Genomic DNA, 22,767 nt, shown 5'->3' with positions numbered 1-22,767 from the left:
TTCTTGGGAAGGTTTTAGAGGGTGCCAACACCCGATTGGTTGTAGTTTGGTCCTTTTTTTTTTTTTAAAAGGACATAAGTTATTAAACTTATGGCCTATTGCCATTATAGCCTATGATAGTTATACATACTGCTTTACTATGGTACCATGGGACTCCCACTTCGGGGAATAATTCAAGCATGCGAATCTATGAAGGATGCCACTACTGGATAACAGCAGTGACACGTAAGTAACTAATTTTCTTGTGCGTTGTTCCCCTTCCGTACTGTTGTGTGCAAGACCTCAGTCACCCATAGCGGTCCGGCTATCGCCCAATTAAAGGCTGGCACCCCAGGCAGTCGGTGGGAGAGCCTCTCGTGAGGTGGGGTCTGCTGGGCACCAGGTGCAGGATGAAGCAGGACTCAGTCAGCGCTTGGTGCGGAGCTCAGTAAGACATGTCTGTACTGGCTGTCATCTTGGCCACTGACCTCGCATGGGTGGCACCTGTATAGGCCAGTGCTGGTCACATCTGCGTGGAGCCATAGGCACTACCTTCTGGCGTTCATGAGTACTGCTTTAAAGATTTCCGGACCCAGACTGACACCTGTTGAATATTCTACGATGAAGAATCTGCAGTTAGAAAGTCTCTGCCAGAAAGATTGTTACCAAAGAGAAGTAACTTTTTATTTTGGTCTGAGTTCACTTCATAAACCCTCTACCTGGGGAGGGACTGCTTTGATATCTACTCTAAGTTGAGGCAAATGCGAGTAGAGGTATCCTTCAGAAGATCAGATTACTGATGCTCTTTATGGTGGATACTCTATTTAACTGCAAATTCCTCGCTGCCCTTTCATCTGCCTGTTTGGAGCAGCCTCTTTTTAGCATCTAAAGAGAGGTCCGCATGAAAGGCCGGTCCTTCTGTTCAACTCTGCAGCATCACTTTCGGGTTGGTACAGAATAAGGTTAACACTGCACAGCGTACATTGGTGTGCGGGAGCAGTGCTAAAGAAATGTTTTCCGTCTCCATTCTGGCACCTGGACAGTATTTAGGTGAGAAATCTGCAGTTGGGTAAGTATCCACCTCTCCAGGCTCACTGCCATTTTATCCTAACTTTTGCAGTTAGGGAGAAGCGAAGCAAAATGTTTTTGATCATCTGTTTAAGTTGGAGTGTTCAAGTGTTGGTTATCTTGGCCATGTAAATTCAAAAATCTCCCATGGCACTGTGAATTCTGTGTGTGGGGTTTGATATGCCTGTAAACAAGAAGGGTTGACTGCAGCTATAGGTGATAGAGAAGACGTCGATCATTAGATGGCTATTAAGGAGAGAATGACGAGCTCCTGCCTACTAAGGAGAATACCATCTAAATGCTGCATATAAGCATCACTCCAAGAAATCCCAATGCTAGACTGGTCTGGCCCAACTGTGCACCTTAACAAAATCTGCTTCCCTGGAAGTTTGCTCATAAATGTGCTAAGTATTGCCCTATTGAGAACTTTATGGAAGACAGTTGAGTGGATCAGGGCCAGTTAATGACTGGTGCAAAACTTCTGCTCTAATATTTCAATGTTTCTTTCCTGTTTCTCCCTTTTTAGTTTAGAACATTCTACCCCAAATAGCTGGAATTTAATATTAGCAATGTAGCCCATCTGCCTGGGCTATAGCGTCTATTAAAGGCTCGCACCTGGGGCCCTTTGCAATCGTTATTGCCCTTTTCAGTGGTCCATAATGCTTAAGTGTTCATTTCAGGACAAATTCCCTAGAGTGCTAGGCCTCCCTTGGTAATCTGAATGCTCAGTTTACCAACTTTTTCTTCCTTTCTCTGCTGCCTTTAGTTCCTCCTATAATGCATGGTTTATTATTTAGGATTGTTCTCCATTTTACTTGCCTATGAATATTCAAGACTATTTTGTGAGAGAAGGAAAGTTATTAACCTATAAACCCAGTAGTGGGCATTCTCTCTGAATCTATACACATTGCACCCATTTCCCCAGGCTTCAAAGTGTAGTTGTAAAAGGCCTTTTCACTGTGATAACTTAAGGAACAAACTGCCTGCCTGCCTGGCCCTGCACATCATGATAGGAAGACTACGACACTAGGAATTTAAAAAAGGTTCTGCCACTTTGACGGTGTGTACACCACCCTTCTTAAAGGTTGCGTTTTAATTAGCAAAACATTATTTTACCCGTGTTTTAGTCAAACTTTGATATGGCACAATAATGCATTGTTTTAGTTAAAATATCTACATCATTTTGCCTCTTGTAGGCATGCTTTCTTTTATCTAATATTTTCTTTGATTGAAAAATTCTGTTCTAAAAAATGATCCAGTATTCTTGTATGTGTACGGAGATGTACTTAAGTATTCAGAGAGAATATCCATGGCAGGGAACGAAGGGATACATAAGTTTACATGTTGTGCTTCAGCCTGGTAGAGCTTCTTTATGTCAATATAGTTAGTTGTTTTCCTTCATCCTAGCTGGTAAAGGATCTATGCTTGTTAATATTTCTCTGCTCTAAATGTGTGTTCTAGGCAGGGCCTGTATGTTTGTGTCATCCACATTGAACTGGGTCAGTAGATGTTGCTGTACAGTTAAATTTCCTTTCATACTGCCTACACAAGTGACTTTTGAAGTTCAATTTTGAAGCCCCAGTTTTGCAATTTTGACCTTGTGTGCTGTTTTGGGGTAACTGATTGGCTGAACTCTGGTGGGTCCCAAGATATATAACCACTTTAGTATCAGTTTAATTAGCATATGGTGATGTATTCTATTGAAATCTACTAAGAGGCAGAGTGCCAAATTATTTTTCTTAACTATGACATGAAATTGGTCTTAGACAACTCATTTCTGTTCGAGACTTGACTTGTCAGAGCAAGTTGTGTTTTTATGTACATTCTACAAATATGGCTGTTAAGCCTCCATTTCCATTTAGATGATTTACCGAAGGTTTGAGAAGGGGCAGTAGAGTGTTAAGACCTTCTGGTCCCCAGGTGAATTGGAAGCTTCTGTTTGGTTTGTGACAAGCATTTTGACTTACAACTTTGGTAAAGGACAGCTAGGCATGCATGTCCGGTGGGATTGTGTGCTTAGGATGGGGCTAGAGGTTTGCAGAGAGGGAATTAATGGTTACTTAGGAGGCTGCTGGGTATTCAATGGGAAATTTCAATTGTTTGTGGAAAAGAAAGTCATACACTTTCGCCAGTGTTATATGGTGAAAGGAGGTTTGAGACTTCAGGGTTCGTCAATGAATAGACTTTCTTTTAAATCATTCAACTGGTTGCCTCTATGATCAGAGTAGTGCAATATGACTTTTTTGCCCTTCTAACTGCTTTGTGATACTCCCCTCATGTGTATTTTGCAGTGTGTATTGTCCTCATCGGTGTTGGATCTGCGCCATTGAAGTTCCAGATTCCGGCATATTCTTTTAAGGTTGGCAAGCTCTAGGTTGTTTCATTTGTTGGATGCTTTAACCTCTGGTATATGTTTAATTTCGTTTTGGGGTGGGGCTATTTCTATCAAGTTTCGTGTTTGAATGTAGAGTTGAATCCTGCTATCTTATTTAGTCTTTGCATTAACTATTTTGAAATTCATTGTATTTAATTTTTTGGTAAGGGAGAACCTTGTGGGCAGGCTTGTAAAGTTCCATGTTTTAGAGGTTGGAAGTGATGTGTGAATGATCTGTGTAGAAGCTGAGCTGGACACCTAGGTTGTTGGCTTCAGTTGTTTGCTAGATTGGACACATCTCGTCACTAACTACTTTAAATTAGTTAAGTCTACGAGTAAAAAGATTTTTCTAGCCCATGGTTTAAAGCTGAAGTTAATATAACAGTTCCAGGAAATCCATGGTTGCTGAAATGTTTTAATAGAGTGCGCACTATTTGAATATAGTGTGCATAATTGTTAGATATTTGTAATGGATTACTTTGCTCTGCTTCACCAAACTAATCTGTTTTGTAGAGAATTCTGTATCCTCGTAGAAACCATGGTCAAACATCTCCATTACATAACTGGGTTTGAAAGAATCCATGTTTTAACAATTTGTCACTAAGTTGATTTAAAAGGTGTTATGGTGTTGATAGAACCTGATATTTCACAGAACCTAGTTAACATTAAAGGTGCCACTGAGGGTTTGCTCACCAGTGCTTGTGGCACAGCTTTGAGTAATCCTAAGGGCTTTTTTTTCATTTTTTGATTAAATCTCTTATTAACCATGCAATCTAAGTGCTGTTGGGGGAAGGAGGGTGGGTCCGATGTAGGTTGAGAGTGGTGCCGTAATGCTCCGGCCTGAACTTCGGCACTTCCTCCAAATGTGAAGTCAGAGCCTTGAATTACACACACTGACGAAATTGGTACCTTTTTATGTTCCTGGACATGGTTCTGAGCACCTCTCCTGATTTTTGTCCAATAACCAAAATGATTTCAGCATTGTATATCCTTTTCAAAGGGTTATGTAACACACCATAACAGTTTCATAGTTTGAGGGTTTTCACTTGTCTATGGTTGATGTCAGTTTTGTATTTCAACAATGTCTTTCTATGTTGCCTAGACTTCAAACAAGACTCATTGCTGATGGGGCGTTTAGCTGCATTCATTCCAAGGCCAGGAGATGGGAAGTCAAGCCCTCCATGGTTAGGTCTGTAGGAGGCAAGGGCATTTCTACACTAACTCTTTGTCATGAAAGTCCACATTAGTATTCATAGACCTTCCTCAAAAGCACAAAAAACATAATCCAGTCTCCACCTCCGCCCAGATGTCCCTTTTGTTAGGGACTTGTCTGAAAATCTGGAGCATCTTTCTAGACTCTAGCCTTGGTATCCACGTTGGAGCCAGCAACCATAAATTGTAAGTAGCACCCTGACTCTACAGTGTGGTTGGTAGATACTCCGCAAGTGGGAGCCTTTACTCTCTCCATACACAGTACACTATTATTGGGCTGGCTGAACTCTCCTCCTGAGCTTGACCTGGATGCCCCTTCCAGGCCTTTGTACTGAGGAGATGGCATCAGTTTCTGCAGCAAGTATATGTAGTACTGAAACATTGTCTAATGGTCCAGGAGTCCAAGGTAACTTACTGACTGATATTCTGCAGCCTGGTACATCATTGTCCTAGTGTTATCTTTTCTCCTGGACTAATTGTTTGCAGAGTGGGGCAAATTTTTATTTGCTTTGGCAGTTAACTATTAGATTACTAGACCCCATAAAATGTTGCCAAGTTCACTGCCAAGTTCCTTTCTACCCGTCTGTTGCCTGAAAGCTTGATTGTCCAGGACTCTTTTTTTTTTTTTTTCTCCATGTTGAACCCAGTGCGTTCCCCTCCACTCCTACTGATTGTAAGTTCAAATGCATTGACACTATTGTACAAGAAAAGACTTCCCTTATGGGACCCCATGACTAAGTTCTTACTGCAACACTTGATTGTTTTCTAGGGTGATATTCCCATGCATCATAGCAGATAAGTAGAATGCTGGAATATATGCAAAGTCCTGTTGCACAGATGGCCAGTCATGGCCAGGACACAGGCAAGCAAACTTTCAGTTCGGATTTGGACAGTTCTCTATATATTCAATATTACCTGTGTGTATTTGATGATGCATGGCAATTAGGCTTATATGGCACTAGGGCACTTTTGGGCTTGGCCAATTTAATCAGCGATACCAGAAGTTAAGGATTTTTTCACAAGGCAAATACTTTCATCAGATACAGCCTTCTCAGCCACTGCAACACCCACAACAGTTGCAAAGGTTTGAGTATGGCTTTGCATGTAGGATTTTATTAACCCCACATAGATCAGCAACCCGAATACTTAATGCAGAGCTCAGTTTACTGTTCTTGGAAGTTGCTGCCCTAGGTCCATTGTTGTTATGGGTTAATATATGGAGCAAACCTAAAGCCTGACTGGTCTACCTATTTTTGACATTGTCTCCGCCTTGATAATAGTGACTTAATTCCATGATTAGTCTATGTAAGGCGCACCGTTTTAGGTCTCGCCTATTCTATCTCGCAGGGATAAATAGGCGAGATTATAGTAAGCGGAAAAGAAGTGTCTACCTAGCTGCGGATCGCATACAGTTCATGTGAGCTATGCGCCTGCACATCATCGCCATCCACATCACACACCACCATTTGTCTGTGCCTCGGCATCAGACTTCAAAGGCTGCCGCTCCCCTGCGTGCACATCGCACACCACCATTTGTCTGAGCCTTGGCATCAGACTTAAAAGGAATGCGCTCCCCCGCCACAGCAATGCCGAGAGCTTGTTTTTTTTTGTTTTTTTTTGCAACCATTTCACGGGGAAGCCGTGTTTTGTTTGTCGTTCTCTGCACCTTTCTCGTTTTTTTTTTTCTGGACGAAAGTGAAAGCCTCCTGTGCTTGTTTACAGTAGCCTTGCTCCTCAAATGCTGTTGCTGTGTTGCCATCTCTCTAGGGACACTCAGCTTGAAAACACTCGACTTGCTAGCTTGCAATGCTACATCCGCTATGCTTTACCTCTAGACACGTTGATCCCTCACAGACTGTGCTGACTCTGCCCCTCCTGTTTCTGAAACTGACCAACGCAGTCACCACGCAGTCTCTTCTCTCTGTCTTATGATGTCTGCCCTGCCACCATTTACTTCGGACCCTCACACCTCCACACCTTCACACACACCCTCACCCCCTTACTCACCCTCACACACACCCCCACACACACCCTCACACACACCCTCACACACACCCTCACACACACCCTCACACACACCCTCACACACCCTCACACACACACTCACCCCCTTACTCGCCCTCACACACACCCTCACTCACCCTCACACACCCCTTCATCCTCACAACCCTTCATCCTTACACCCACCACCCTCACACCCCCTCACCCTCACCCCCTCACCCTCACACCCCCTCACCCTCACACCCCCTCACCCTCACACCCCCTCACCCTCACACCCCCTCACCCTCACACCCCCTCACCCTCACACCCCCTCACACCCACCCTCACACCCACCCTCACCCTCACACCCCCTCACCCCCCCACCCCCTCACCCACCCACCCCCCCACCCACCCACCCACCCCCCCCACCCACCCCCCCACCCACCCCCCCACCCACCCCCCCACCCACCCACCCCCCCCCCACCCACCCCCCCACCCACCCACCCCCCCCCCACCCACCCCCCCACCCACCCACCCACCCCCCCCCACCCACCCACCCCCCCACCCACCCACCCCCCCCCCACCCACCCCCCCACAAACCCAAGCACTACCACAGCATCACTCAGGGGCACCACAACATCACTATACGCTACCACAGCATCACTGAACGCCACAGCATCACTCGTTCGCCATCACAACATCACTCAGCATCAATCTGTGCAACCATTCAACACCTGGTTTAAATATGTTCTCTCAATGTTTCAAGCTTTATTACAAATGTCACAAAAAAATGTTAATATTTAACTTCTGTTCTTGGATTTTCATCACAATAAAATACACTGAACATAATCTTCACAAGTTATTTACAAAACTTTAAGCTATTGCCATTATAAATTACAATAACTTTTATTTAAGTATTATTGAAAAAAAATTAAAAGCCATTGTTATTAGTAATATCAATACATGTAAGTCACGTAAATAGAACACATATTGCATTACAAATGCTATAGGTGTCACATTTACGTAAGTTATAACTATTGGCATTGTAAATGACAAAGCTATTAATTTCACTATTTTCAAAAACAAAACATAAATAAAAAAATTGTCATTTACAATACCAATAGCTCAAACTTTCCTAATGCGAGACCTATTGCATTGCAAATGCTTGTTTAAATTGGGCCTGTCAGCGATGTATCTTAATCCGCTAAACACTGATTCAAACCATAAGTATATTAAATCATCTCATTTTTCTTGGCGATTAACTGAGCGCAATAAGAAAGCTCAAAGCATGAGATCAGTATTAAATTACTTGGCTGTTTCCACCACTAGTGGAATGGAACCTTATTTAGTCTTGAGATCAAACATTACATATAGATTCTACCTCACTTCCTTTAGCCTAGGTATTCTGCATTTTGATGTAGCGTTTCCTTTCCTGCCCAGAGACTTAGGTCGAATTCTCTTTGAGACATGCTTTCTAAGCACTGTACGTTGCTCTTTTTGCTATTTTGCTCCTTATACTCTGCCCCATGGAAATCCTTTTTATTGCCAATTCTACGACCGTTTAATATCAGGTAGCACTGGTTGAGGATTAATTATCTGTACCAATTAAGACCCCCACACATGTTATGCTGTGATTAATTTTGTGAGAGCTGCTAATAGGAATAGGAAGTGTTAGGGTGATGGAGCTCAGGAGTCTTTAGCATTCTTATTAGGCTTGTGGAAAGGTAATTTCGATAGGTAGGGAGGGTGCTTCACGTGCCATTTGGGGGGGGCAGGGTGGGGGTGAGGTTGGGTTTACTCCAACTAGTTCTTAAACCTGATGGACTTTATCGGTAGCCTGTGAGCTTAAAGTAGTCCATGGAGTATCCAAAAGGCATAATCATAGGACCCGGCTCTCTATTTCCATTGAATCAACAGGTCCCACTATGCAGTTTTTTTCTTACTGCATGATCTAGTCATGTCCATCTTGGATACTTCATATAGTGAGGTTAACCAATCTGAATGATTTGGTGGAGCTGGATCTATCTAATACTTGCAAATTTGTCTCCTGGCCATTAAAATTGCGTAGAATAACAGATCTAGCATGTCCTACGATGTTACTATTAAGACAAAAGATTATCAGGGGCAGGTCTGTTTGGATTGGTACTTTTAAGATGCTCTCAAGAGTCTTCTGCACGTTAGAAAATATGTGTATTTATTTTTCACCTCAATTTACCGAATGAAGATTGATGATCAGAAACATAGAAATGAATTGCAGTTTAGTACCTTGAAGTGTATTTTGGATTTGTCATTTTGAATTATGTTCAGTTTTCACAAAGGCTTGGAATAGCCTCAGTGGTGCGTGATGGGACTTCCCTTAATTCAAGGTTAAGCTACCTAGTTGGGTATCCTGTAGTGAGGCCACATTCTATCCCTCCTATGTCTGAGGCTTTCTTGCAAAGCAAGGCAGGCATCGCAGGTGACTTTGTGCTCCATGGAAAGGCAGAGATTACAGTTGTAGTGGCGATCAGACCGGGTGTACTTCACATTACGCCTTGGGCAAAAGTGGTAATTAGTTTGCTCCATGGTGAAGCCCTCTTTGTATGCTTGACTAGCACCAAGAGTCCTTAAAGGGGAAACGTTTGGTCGCAGTAGCAGTGCATTTGAGTGGCTTATGAACGTTTAAAAAAAAAAATGGAATGTCTTCTAAGCAAAATGGTTGTTTTAGTCTCCAAGATGGAAAAAAGACAGCTGAGGATCCCAAAGCTGAACTGAGGCATCCCAATGTGATTTATCTCTTCAACTCTGTAATAGGGTCCAGAGCATCCGAGACCTATGTATGAAGAAAAGAATCTGGTGGTGGTGTGACTCCAACCTTGGTCCGCAATGCACAAGCACACTGGCTCCACCTCAGATTGGTTTGTTCCTCCTTTGGATTCTGTAACACTGCTCCATGAGTAACTTGTTCTGCACTGGTTTTCTCAGTTCCAGCTGCTCACCCTTCTAACTCTGATGTAAACAGTGTTATCACACATCTGAAAGCATCTGCCTGCAACACAGGTTACTCTAGCATTCCAGCAGGCTAAGCAGGACGGTCTGAAGGTCATCTTCTAGGGGGCCTCATATGCTGAAGAACACACTCTGGCCTGAAATACCAAGTTGAATCCCTCCTCCTTTTCCATCCCATAGGTACCCCACGGTCAGTCTCAACCACAAAAATGCTCCTCGACATAGGAAGAACACTGATTCCGCTGGAGTCTAGCTTTGAGCCCTTAGTCGAGCTGAAAACCGGCAAATAATTTTGGGTATGGCTTCTGAAACCAGGAAACCCCAGACTCGATAGGCTGGGTTAATGACATTGAAAAATGTTGCAGTTTGACACTGCCTCATGGACATTGCAAAGTTAATTGGTGTCAGTAGGCAGCAAACATGGGGTGGTACTAAAACTGCAGACTCAGTCCAGAGACACCCATAACAGGCATTTCAGGACCAAATCAAGACCTTCCAGAATGGGGCCTATAAGGAAAACATAAGTGGTACAGATCTACTTGGGGCAGCTGCACTCTCAAGCGGTGACTCTCCTTTTCTACCCCGATAACCTTACATTTCTCACAGAGACTGAGGCACACCATCCCTCAGTAGGACATCACCTCCGACCAGTGGGTCCTCTCCATAGTGCCTCAAATTCCATAACATCTCGCAAGCATTCCACTCCACCATCATTTCCTAAGTACAGACCACCTTCACCTTGTAGCAGAAGAGGTACAAGTGCTCCTTAAAAAGGACTTCATCAAACCAGCACCTCCTCAACAACGTGGGAAAGAGGTGTATTCCCTCAACTTCCTTGTTTTCAAAACGGACTGCACCCTCCGACCAATCCTAAACCTCTGGCCGTTGAACAGGTTTACCTTCTCCAAATACATCCGCATGGTCATCCTAATAGAAGCCATATCGCTGCTCTGCAAAGGTGACATGCCAGCGCTGGATCTGGAAGATGCATACTTTCACATCTCAATTCACCTAGTACATCACTAGTAGCTTGAAGCAGTTACCCTTCGGGCCTCTATGGCTCCTAGGGTGTTAACAAAATGCCTAGCGGTAGTTGCAACACACCGGAGCAGAAATAAAATATCTTTCCATACTCAAATGATTAGATGTACAAGAGCTGCAGCAAACATCTGTCTACTCAAAGTGCGTTGTCCTTAATTCACGTGCTGGGTTTCACCATCTGTGCTGAACAATTGTACCTTCAACTGCAGCAGGCGCAGCGCTTCATTATGATGCCTGTTGGAGCAGCTTCTGTGGTCCTGTCGGAGGCTGTCTGAATGCCGATGTCTCGTAAGAAGTTCTTCTGACCTCCGGATTACGATACAGGCATCCTGTATTCAGACCTACTGCTTAAAGACCACTGACTCCTACAACCTTTCTCCGACCGCTGAGATGGCGGTCAGGGAACAGTCGCATCCTTCAGTTAGGACTAGGATCTCCAACCACCATCCGGATTATGATGAGGCATCCGACAACACGACCGTGGCGGTCTGACCAGCTGCCTCAAGTCGTCAGTAACAAAGGATTTGGGGTGCATACACTCCAGCAGTCTCCGCCGTGGATCCTTTCCTACAGGTGGGCCGTTAAACCCCGATGACTACAATCCTTTGGGCGCCGGAATCCAGGTAAGTTATTTGGTGGTATGTATCCACATTGACTGGACTGTGCACATTACACCACACCAACAATGGGGTACGTGGATTTCAAGGCATATCCCCTCATATCATGCATGTGTGTACAATTCACATGTTAACAGTGACTTTTGTACACATTTGCAGCAACATATTCAGGAATATGTGCTCTGCCTTGGCTGTGACTGCCGTGGTAGCAATGGTCGCATCGTAATACTGCAGGGGGTAAGGCTTAGTTACTTACCTGTAATCCTAGTTGCCATCCAGGGGTATACTCCTCAAAGTCATAATCTATGAATAATCCCCGCCCATGTGTGGGATCCCGGAGCATATAGAAAATACATATATAAACCTATATATGCATATGTGAAAACATGCGTGCAGCCTAAAATATATCCAAAATGCTGAAATTACATAGGTTTGCATAGTAGCACCTATACTCTCCCAACCCCTAAGGAAGAAAGAATGCAGTAAACATTTGTCATACTACAATGCTTTATTGCCATAGAAAAAACTGTAATTGTAAGCATTTGCAAGTAGGCTGCAGTAGAGTATAAAGAAACAAAGAAAACTGACACCTTTCCTTTAAGGCATTAGAGATGGGGTACCATGCCTTTACGACCTGTAGGCGACCCTCTGCTCCCATGATGCACCACAGGTGGCAGTTAGATCAGTTATTTTTGGAGGTACATAAAAACCTGAGTAAATCTGTAATTAACGTACCATAACTTTGTAGTAATGCTAGTCTGGGGAGGTGGGTGGGTCGCTTATGACTTTGAGTATACCCCTGGATGAGAACTAGGATTACAGGTAAGTAACTAATCCTTCTCATCCAATGGATATTCCTTAATAGTCATAATATATAAATAGATTAGCAAGCCCATACCCGAAGTCTCGCGGACGAGCAATCAAGTAAACAGCAAAAACATGAATCAACATCACATTTATAATGCAGTTATGCGAACAAATTCCTTAGAGGCCTGTCACACTTGGGCATCGGCCTGTGCATCTGAATCAAGGCGGTAATGGTGGGTAAAGGTATGTACTGAACACCATGTAGCCGCCCTACAAATCTCAGATATTGGAATGTTGCGAAGGAGAGCTGTTGTAGAAGCTTTCTCTCTAGTAGAATGTGCACGAGGTTTGCCCTGTAAAGCTTTGTTAGCTAATTGTTAAGACAGAGCTATACAGGAGACAATCCATCTCGAGATAGACCTTTTTGAAGCTGACAGACCAGTATTAGTTGTACCATAATTAACAAAGAACCGGTCAGAATTCCTAAGTGGAAGAGTTCTAGCCAGGTAAAATTTCAAAACCCTCCGGAGATCTAGGGAGTGTAAAGACCTCTCTGGGGGAGTGGTTGGTTGAGGGAAGAAGGTAGGTAGAGTGATGGTCTGATTGATATGGAATTCCGAGACAACCTTGGGCAGGAAGCTTGGATGTGTCCTTAGCACCACTCTATTGGCATGAAACACTGTGTAAGGTTCCTTGCAACACAGGGCCTGGATCTCGCTCACCCTGCGGGCTGAGGTGATGGCTACCAAAAAGGCAGCTTTCCAGGTCAAGTGCTGCAAAGATGCCTTATGAATAGGCTCAAAAGGAGCAACCATCAACTTGGTAAGTAAGATGTTAAGCTCCCAGGGAGGAGAGGGGGACCTTACTGTTGGAAACACTTTCTTAAGCCCCTCTAAGAAATCTTTGACCACGGGCATGAGGAAGAATGTAGTCTGGGAAGGAGACTTCCTATAGGCTGTTATTGCCGCTAAGTGAACCCTGATAGAGGGGTACTTCAGGCCTTACCTTGCCTAATGTAATAAGTATGGGAGAATCACCTGCTCCTGACCTTTAATCGGATCAAGAGCATTGTCCATGCACCAAATGTAAAATCTCTTTCACTTGAAAGCATAAGACTTTCTGGTGGAGGGCTTCTTCGCTTCCCTCAGGATGTCCATACAGTCCGCCGAGAGGTCTAGGTGGCCATACTGGATGACCTCAGGAGCCATGCCGTCAATCGAAGGTAAGGGAGGTTGGGGTGAAACGCCCTCCCCTCGTCCTTGGTCAGCAAGTCTGGGATGCAGGGCAGCCACCAGTGAGGAACCTCTGACAGCTGGAGGCGATCTGGGTACCACCACTGGCGTGGGCACTCCGGTGCTATCAGGACCATCCTGGTGTTGGTCCTGTATAATTTCTGTATCACCGCTGGGATCCGAGGCAGTGGAGGAAAAGCGTACAGTAATGTCCGAGACAGCTGATCAAAAGTGCATTCCCCCGTGATCCCTGCTGGGGGAATCTGGATGCGAAGACGGGGCATTTTGCGTTTGCCGCGTCTGCAAACAGATCTATGTCTGGCACTCCCCATTGTCGAAACACCTCCTGCGCGACGTCCTCGTTGACCACCCAGTCGTGCACTTCTACGAAGTCTCTGCTTAGGCCGTCCGCCTGAACATTCAGGATTCCTGAAAGGTGAACTGCAACGTTAATGTTAATGTTAACTGTTTGTAAAGCGCAGCTGCTACCCGAAGGTGTCTGGTGCTGAAGCGAGATCCTACCGGAGGTTTGCAAAAGTGTGTGTTGCAAGCTAGTTGTTAAAGAGCCAGGTTTTTAACGCTTTCCTGAAGGCCAAAAGATTGGTCATGCTTCTTAGATGTAGAGGAAGCGTGTTCCACGCCTTGGCTGCATTGGTAGTGAAGCTTCTATCCCCCCCCCCCCCCCCCAGTTAGCGCTTTATACTAGTGGTGTTACTACAAGTTTGGCATCTGATGAATGTGTGCTTTTTGGTGTATATCAGCGGAGTTGTTGCCTTTAAAAAGTCCAGCCCAGATCCCTGCAGGGCCTTAAACACCAGGCAAAAGGCCTTAAATTGGGTGCACTTTTTGACTGGTAACCAGTGGATTTTTTGTTATAGATGTTGAGATCGATGCATACTTAAGGATACCTGTAAGGGGTCTAGCTGCTGCATTCTGAAGCATCTGCAATTTGTGCATGGAGCCTTCTTGCAACTTAAGGTATAGACCATTGCAAAAGTCCAGCCTGGACAATACCAGAGCCGAGACTGTTTGTTGTGCGCCTTTAGGAAGTAGGGGCGTTATTTTTTCTACAAGTTCTAAGAATGAATGAGGTGGTCGATGTCACTGCGTTAACCTGGTCTTTAAAGCTTAGTGTATCCTCAATCCAAATTCCCAGGTGCTTCACCTTCTTTGTTGGGGGTGGTAGTGGTCCAAGGGCAGTCGGCCAGCAATTTGGGGTCCAAAAGGAGGGGTTATTGACAAAGTACCTACTCCGCTTTGCTGGAGTTGAGCTTTAGGCAGTTCCGTGCCATCCAGTCACTCAATGTATACATACGGTCCTGTAGCCTGGAAGCAGTGGCACCTTGCTTGTCGGGTCAAATATTGACCACAAGTGTGGGGCTTAGAGAGGATCCCTGAGGAACTCCACAGGGTAGGGAAAAAGCTTCAGCCTCAAAATTACCTATTTTGACCATTTGAGTTCTTTCTGAGAGAGAGGATTTGAGGAGTGCTTATGCCATTTGTTTGACACCTATCTCCTCCAAACGGTCCACCAGCAGGGTGTGGTGGACCGTATCAAATGCCGCCGAGAGGTCCAGCATGATCAGGACGGCACTGCCTCCCTGATCAAAAATGGCCCTGATTTCTTCCGTGGGTTTGAGGAGTGCCGTTTTCGTACTATGCCCCTCTCTAAACGCATTTTGGGTGGGATCTAGTGTCTGGGAACAGTTTAGAAATTGGTTGAGTTGGGCATTCATGTTTTTCTCGATTATCTTCACTGGGAGGGGCAATCTAGAGATGGGTCTATAATTGTTAGGATCCTTGGCGTCTAAGTTGGGTTTCTTTAAAAGTGGTAGAATGGATGCCTGTTTCCAATCCTTTGGGAAGTATCCTTCCTTGTACATTACATTAAAAATGGATGTGAGTTTGCCTGCCACTGTCATTGGAGCAAGCTTTACAGTTTCGAGAGGGCAAGGATCGTAAAGGGATCCTGACTTCACCTGAGTGAGGATTTTATAGGTGTCTTCGTCTGTAAGGGAATTAAAATAGTTAAAATCTGTTGTTTTTAAGAGTTTTTTGTTACAGTAGAGGGTGCGGTTGGTAGATTTTGTTTGATGTTTTTGAAAAAGCTGAGAAGATGGCATTAACTTTATTGAAAAAGAACTTGGCTATGTTACACAGGTCTTGACTGGTGGGGATGGGTGGAGTGACGGGATGAGCTAGGGATGTGACTATTTTAAAAAGTGTTTTAGGCTGGTTTTTAGCCTCCTGAAGTTTTTTTTGTGAAGTATTGTTGTTTGGTGCTATGTAGTAGCTGTCTATACTGGGCTAGACCCAGTTTGTATACTTTTTTCTTTTCTTCATTGTATTCCTTCCTCCAGCTCCTTTCCTGATGCTTGCAAACCAGCTTTTGGTCCTAAAGTTCTTAAGTACCAGGGAGCTGAAGGGCGATGCCTGTGGAGGCGTACCTTTTTATCGGGGGCTAACTGGCCTCCTGCCTTTGCTATCTAATTGGTATAACAATGTGTTGCCTGGTCAAGGTTGGTAGGGAGCGGGAAACTGTTTGAAGCAAGGAATTTGTTTGTCTTCTGCTTCTATGTTTTTCCACGCCCTTGTTTCGATGTATTTTTTGGAGGGTTTAGGGTCTGAGAGGCAGGATGTGGTGAGTTCGAAAAGAACATTAGAGTGGTCAGAGGGGGCGAGGGCCTGTAAAAGATATTTGAGGGTTGTTAGAGAAGATGCCATCCAGGGTGTGCCCTGCTTGATGCGTGGGCCCTGTGACCAGCTGTTCTAGGTACCCTGACGCCATGAGATCTCTGACTAGCTGTATTTAGATCTGAATTTGTTTCCAAATAGAAATTGAAATCACCTAGGATGATATATGCAGTTGAATTTAGTCCTATTTCTAATAGGGTGCCAGCTTGCTGTATGAAGCGTTTCCTCGGCCCAGGGGGTCTGTAGATAAGTGAGCCTCTAAAAGAGTCGTGGTGAGTGAGGTATATATAGAAATCTAATGCTTCACATTCCTCATTTTTCAATGGATGAAAGGATGATATGATGGAATTGTGATGTATCACTGCTAGCCCAACCCCTCTCTTCTGTGGTCTATTAAGTGAGAAGCAGAGGCAGTCAGATGGCGTGGCTTTCACTAAATCTGGGCCCGAGGCGTCATCCGTCCAGGTCTCTGTGACAAAGGAGATCATTATCCCCTCATCTTCTAGAAAGGAGGCACATTCCATGCTGTGCTTAACATGGGATCTTGCGTTAATAAGGGCATAATTCCAAGCCGTATTTGGGGTGATTGAACAGCTATTAGTCAGTTTTTCCTTATAAGCAGCCACAGGTTGAGCAATAAAATCTGGTAAAGAGATATTACACCCAGGGCAGATCCTTTTTGTTTGGTTGGGTTTGCCATCTAGATGATGTTTGTTTTGGGCCACCTTGGAGCCATTAAGGGCTATTAGATTACTGCTCGAGTAGGCGAAAGAGTTGGTATTCCCTGGTGTAATTTGAGCAAGGGGGCTGGCGCGGACGGGCGCAGATGGGATTGCCTTTGGCGTGCCAGCGGCGCGTCTGCATCTGATTATGTACCGGCAGCGTCTCGAGAACTAGACCGCTGACGGGAGTCCTCCTAAGATGGCGGCGGGAATAGAAAACTGTGGACTATCAGCAGATAGGTCCACGTAGTGCAAATGCGCAATTTAAAATCACTCCAGAAAGTCTTCAGACCAGTAAAAACACCCAAATCGTATTTTGCAACTAGTCTAAAAGATGCCCCAGTTCGGACCTTAAAAGGAGCAAATGCGGGATTTAAAAATAAACAGTGCAAATAGCAGCAAATATTATGAAAGTATGTATAGTCTCTCCCGGCTGTGCCTCAGGAGGACTTCACCTGGAGAGACCTCTAGCCAGAAGCCTTCACCAAATGGATTGAACTTCCAGAGACAGAACTCGTGACCTGGTGCCTCCTTGTTTGTTCAGATAGAACATCGTGTTGTCTGTCTGAACTTGAATGTGGCTGGAGTGCAGAGATGGGTACAGGGACTTGAGCGCCAGATAGACAGCCCGTAGTTCCAAGAAGTTGATATGATAGCTTCTTTCTGTCTCGAACCAGAGACCTTGTACCTGAAGCTGGTCCATATGAGCTCCCCAGCCGTGCAGTGAGGCATCCGTGACCACTGTCTGTGTTGGAGGCAACTGATGAAACTGGACTCCTTGCAGCAGTTGAGAATGTTTCATCCACCATCTGATGGAGTCTCTGGCAACTTGATGGAGAGAGACACGATCTTCCCAGTTGCCTGACCTCTGAGACCATTGGTCCTCGAGTGCCTGCTGCAGAGGCCTCGTGAAGGCGTGCATTGGACACAGTGTAGATGCACGAGGCCGTCGATCCCAGTAGTGACAACACTTGTCTAACTGTAGGACTTTGGTGTCGAGCACGGTGCGGCACTTCAGAAGCATTGATAACAACCTCTCCTCCGAAGGACACACGCTTGCCTCTACGGAGTCCAGGGAGGTGCCCAGATAGTGTATTCGTTGGGTGGGGTTGAGGACCGACTTCTTGTAGTTGACTTGCAACCCCAAAGAATGCATCAGGTAGAGACAGTAAGAGAGATGGCTCTGAAGCAGAACAGGTGTGGAGCTTTTTAGGAGCCAGTCTAGGTAGGGGTAGACGAAGATCTTCCGCCTGCGGAGGAAGGCAGCCACCACCGCCATTCACTTGGAGAATATGTGGGGCAGGATTGAGGCCGAACGGAAGCACCCGATACTGGTAGTGGTGACGGGCTACCTGAAACCTGAGAAATTTGCGATGCTTTACTAAGACAGGTATATGAAAGTGAGCGTCCTGCAGGTCGAGGGCACACATCCAGTCTCCCTGGTGAAGGTGCGGAAAGATCTGGTGCAGGGCTAGCATACGAAATTTCTCCTTTCTGATAAACCTGTTCAGCAGGCGCAGGTAGAGGATAGGTCTGTACTCTTTGGCTACTCCCTGCTTTTGGACTAGAAAGTAGCGGGAGTCTACTCCCTGATTTCTTTGTATGGGAGGGACCTCCTCTATGGCCTTCTTTGCGAGAAGGGTAACTACTTCGTCTTTCTAAAGCGGACTTTGGATTTGAGGAAGGTGCTTGAATTGCAGGGGAACTTGTGGAGGAGGAGACTTAAACCTCAGCAAGTAACCATGCTGCACAATAGTCCGCACCCATTTGTCTCTGGTTATGGCTTTCCACTCTTCCAGGTGACAAGCTACACTCCCTCCAACCAGAGTGGCGAACGGTTGCAGAGGAAGCAACGACTCAAGGCTTGGGAGGCTGCTTGGAGGTGGTCCCAGGGTGTCTTTGTTGGAACTGGGATCATTGTTGGTTCTGGGGGGAACCATTGAGGGGTATGAACCCTCTGTTGAAACAACCGTTTGTCGCACTGACGGAAACGTTTCTTGAACTCCTTACGCTTATCCAGACCAACAGCCTTGACAGTGTCCAGCTCAGCCTTCAGCTTGGTCATCTCGTCATCAGCGTGAGCCCCAAACAGAGATGAGCCATTAAAAGGGAGATTCAGAATTTTCTTCTGGGCATCCGGCTTGAACGGCGACGTGAACAGACTCCATGGGAGTAGCCATGAGCGGCAAGATCTGAAGCATCTGCTGCAGCACTTATTACCTGATTGGCTACTAGCCCTCCTTCCTGTAGAATTTCAGTGAAATCTGCCGGTTTTCTTTGGGAAGCTTCTCGTTGAAACCTGTGAGGGAGTCCCAAAGAGATCTGTTGTATCTCCCAAGAAGGGTAAAGGCACTCGCAACCTTCATTGATGACACTGAAGTGTTGCACATCTTCCTCCCATATGAGTCCGTCCGTTTGCTATCCTTCTCAGGAGGAACAGAGGATGTGGTAGAAGCGGAGTGGGACTTCATGGCTGCAGCCACAATGACAGAGTCCGTTGGTGGGTCAGCCCTGAGAAACACAAAGGGTCCTCTGCTGGAGCCTTGTACTTTTTGGTGGTTCTGGATGGCACGGAACCCACCATCTCAGGGGTGAGTACGGTGGCCATAGCCGGTTCCAAGAATCCAGGCACCAGTGTTAGCAGCGTTCTAGGAGCTGTCCGGTGATGCAAAGTGTCAAAGAACACAGACGTGAGAACCACCGGGGGTATGCAAAGTGATGTTGAGTTTCTTTGCCCCCCTACCCAGGACATCTGCGAAGGTCGAGATGTCATCTATGGGCGACACCCGTGATGAAGGCGTTGAGGAGAAGGTCGGAGAGTAGTCCCGGACCGTAGATCTTGTAGAAGACCATGTAGGTGATCTTGTGCGCCTTCTCTTATGGGGCCTGTCGTGATGGCGGCTGTGACGACCCCTGGACCTAGAACGACTTGTAGAGAACGATCTTGGTCTTAGAGCTGATCTTTGCCTGGGAGGCGATCTTGGTCTCTTAGGGGGAGACCTCAAAGGTCCAGCCGGAGAGCTTGTCCGAGGAGTGGACCCAGATGGTGAATACGTTCGGTAGTAATCCGAGTCCGGACTACTGCGGCCACCTGACACAGCACCTTGGGGACGGCGAGGTGACAGAACCATCTTATATCCAGGTGCAGGGGGGCACCCACTTGCCAATATCTCTGTATTAGCTCAGGAAATATGCCTCTTGATGATCTCAAAAACATTCACTTGTTAGCAGAGCGTTCACCAAGGGCGGATAATGACATTACGGACCTGCTTAGCAGGATGCATGAATAGGTCAGAGTGGGATCTCTATTCCCAAGCACTTCACAAGTATGTTCAGCTGTTACTCCTGAAAATGGCCAAACTTTGCCTCCAGGTACACACATCCACAGACCATGTAATGCACTATGAACTAGTCAGACCTATTTTTGTCTGCACTTTCCCCACCTCTTTTCTTTCTATAGTAACAAAGATTATGCAGATGACACCTAGTAGCACCATCAAGTCAGTTTCACTATACATTAGTGAGACATGCGTGTTGCTATAATCATGTGTCATTGAGGCACCTTTATTGTCATTGGCATAATTAGGTTTATATGATTATGCCGAAGCACAGTGTGTAATATGGCATTTCTTTCCATTGTTCTGTTTCTAAAGGGGCCTTGACTCACAAGTGGCAAAGTCCCATGGGTAATGATGCGCCTCCCACAACTTTCAGAAATAGATTTTGCCTCAATTTAATTCCGACTCTGATTTGTAAAGTAAACCCTGGATATGTCAGAGGAGGGCGATGGAATTCATCATGCCATTTATTTCTTAATTAGTGTGGCCTTATCCAAACTATTAAAAACCTTTTTTATAATCTACAAAATAGGTGTTAACTTTCTTCTGGAACCTGTCAGAAATATTCTAGGTAGTTTGTGTAGTCCCAGTCCAGTCTTTCACTCAGTAATTGAAAGATTTTGGGATCACCATTTTTAGGGCAGGCATTAGCCAAGACTTTTTGGTTTTACTAAAATGATATGTATAACATAGCCGCTTATATGGGCTATCAGTCAGCCCTCTTCATCCATTGGTCTGGTATTGTCCTTTGCATTTTTCCAGCCCACAGCACCATACAGTTTAGTGCTGTGGGCAGTCGATTTCAGCCTAAACTGAGAGCAACTGCATTCTGTCCTTTCACAAGGAGTACACCCACATACAACGTAGTTTCCTCAAGTGCCAGAGAGTAATTACAATGGCAATGTGCGATATTTAAGGCCAGGAAAGGTTTCTTTTAATATTTTTGATTGAGGGCCTATCAGCCCAAACAGTAAAGTTTTACTAAAATGACAAAACTTAAAGGCTGGCAGCCAGTATCAGACCTATTGGCTTTGCCAATGCTTATTATAATCTTGGTGCTGGATGGAACCCTTCTAAGTATCTGGTAAAACCAGGGTCTGAAAGGTCAATTTAAGAAGAAAGAACAAGCGCTTTGCTCAATGCTTTGCATGCTTTAACAGGTAAATGGCAACACATTGTAAGGCCTCAGAGCTCCAATGGCTAGCAGACCTCTTATAGACTTTACAAATCCTTGTTTTAAAGTCACTGCCTTCCATAAAATTAGAAAGGCCCAAGGATAAATCTGCTTTTTCATGTAAGAAAGGTTCTATAATTTATTCACATGTTTGAGTTTGTACTTTAATTGCTAGAATCCCTGACTTAACCAGAAGAACTTTGGATCTGCACTTTTTTGGGGGGTACTCTTCATGATAAACAAGTGTCCTCAAATCACAGTACAATAGAAGCTTTTAATCAACATTTGTCCTAGTACGAGACCTACTGGGCAAGTGGAGACCCATTTTAGACATCATACAATTGAGTAAATACCTCAAAGGTTCAACGTGGTTTTGTTGCAAGAAATTCTTCCGATTATTATAGAAGTGACCTGTTAGCATTAATGGTTGATGTTACTTGCCTGTGGCTTTAAGCCTGTTCCAAAAATCTTTTCAATGTATATGGTCCCAGTGGCAGCTTACCTCCTAAGCCATGTAAAAACTGTGTTTCCCTTCCTGTATGATTGCCTCATTAAAGATGTTTTATTGTGATATGCGAACCCACCCACACGTGTCAACTTTTCTAAAAATGTGGTCTTTATCACAACAAAGAAAGTGTTTGACCACACAAGGTTGTAATGTCTTAGTCATTCTGGCTACCAACAGATGAAAAGCCCTTTCCTTCGAAGGGCAAATCCTGTTTGTTGTGACAGCCTACTGACTGAAGATAAAATAGTATTAGTATGCCTACAGATCTTTGCTAGGAATTATATCCGTCTTCATCCCACTGATTCTGATCTGCTGCCTATGTATGGGATGACTTCAAGACTGAATCGACAAGCCGTAGATCCACAGTAATGTCTATTTAGAGGATCATGTCACTCATGCCTTAATTGAAAGCAGCCTTACCCTGGTAGACTCAACGGGAAAAACTAGCAGTAGGTGCACATCACCAGTATGAGACAGGTCTGTGAACTAAGATGAGGCGAGAACGGCCATCTCAGTCATAATCCCACCATGGCTGAGGTACTACTACTACACAGACGTTTTGCCTCTCTAATGTACCGCATCCAACTGCCTCCAAACGGAAGTCTTTTATTTTGTTGCAGTGGCCAGATTCTGAAACACAGGCAAGCATCCATGAGTTAATCAGCACGGCTCCGGTACCCACATTTTTCCCTGTTGGCATTCAAAGGCTTGCATAGAAATAACTATCTAAAACCGGGCAAGGACCAACAAATCAGACTATGGCGTCCAATTGAAAGTTTCTGTGCATGGGGTTCTGGTCGAAGTCCTCAGCAGTCTGCCCTGCCTCACCAAATCCTGCTGTATTTACTAACCTTGCCATAGACTGGACTGACCCATGCATCTACCTAAGTGCATGTTTCTGCTATTTACAGCTTTAGAATTACCTTCAACAGAGCATCTCTGTGTACTAGCAGATTGAAAGGCCTCTTGTGTGGATAACCACTAGTTCCATGACATCTTATTAACGCACTTTATCACCTGATAAGACATCCTT

At 45.0% G+C, this 22,767-nt stretch overlaps 1 protein-coding gene across 3 annotated transcripts in view; it reads left to right on the top strand.

Moving 5' to 3' along the window:
• The window catches only part of LOC144768881 (uncharacterized), a 993,034-nt gene that overhangs the window by 943,735 nt on the left and 26,532 nt on the right, over window positions 1-22,767 (top strand). For 2 of the 3 annotated variants that reach the window (XM_078652890.1, XM_078652891.1), the window contains exon 15: window positions 3,339-3,406. The exons of the other annotated variant lie outside the window; for it this stretch is intronic. In XM_078652890.1, coding sequence (XP_078509016.1) covers window positions 3,339-3,405 — 67 coding nt within the window. In that variant the 3' untranslated portion in view covers window position 3,406. The remainder of the gene's footprint in view (window positions 1-3,338; window positions 3,407-22,767) is intronic. 3 annotated transcript variants of the gene reach the window in all.

This window comes from Lissotriton helveticus, chromosome 7 (genome assembly GCF_964261635.1).
Source record: "Lissotriton helveticus chromosome 7, aLisHel1.1, whole genome shotgun sequence".
NCBI lineage: Eukaryota > Metazoa > Chordata > Amphibia > Caudata > Salamandridae > Lissotriton > Lissotriton helveticus.
This window is presented reverse-complemented; position numbering and strand designations above follow the sequence as displayed.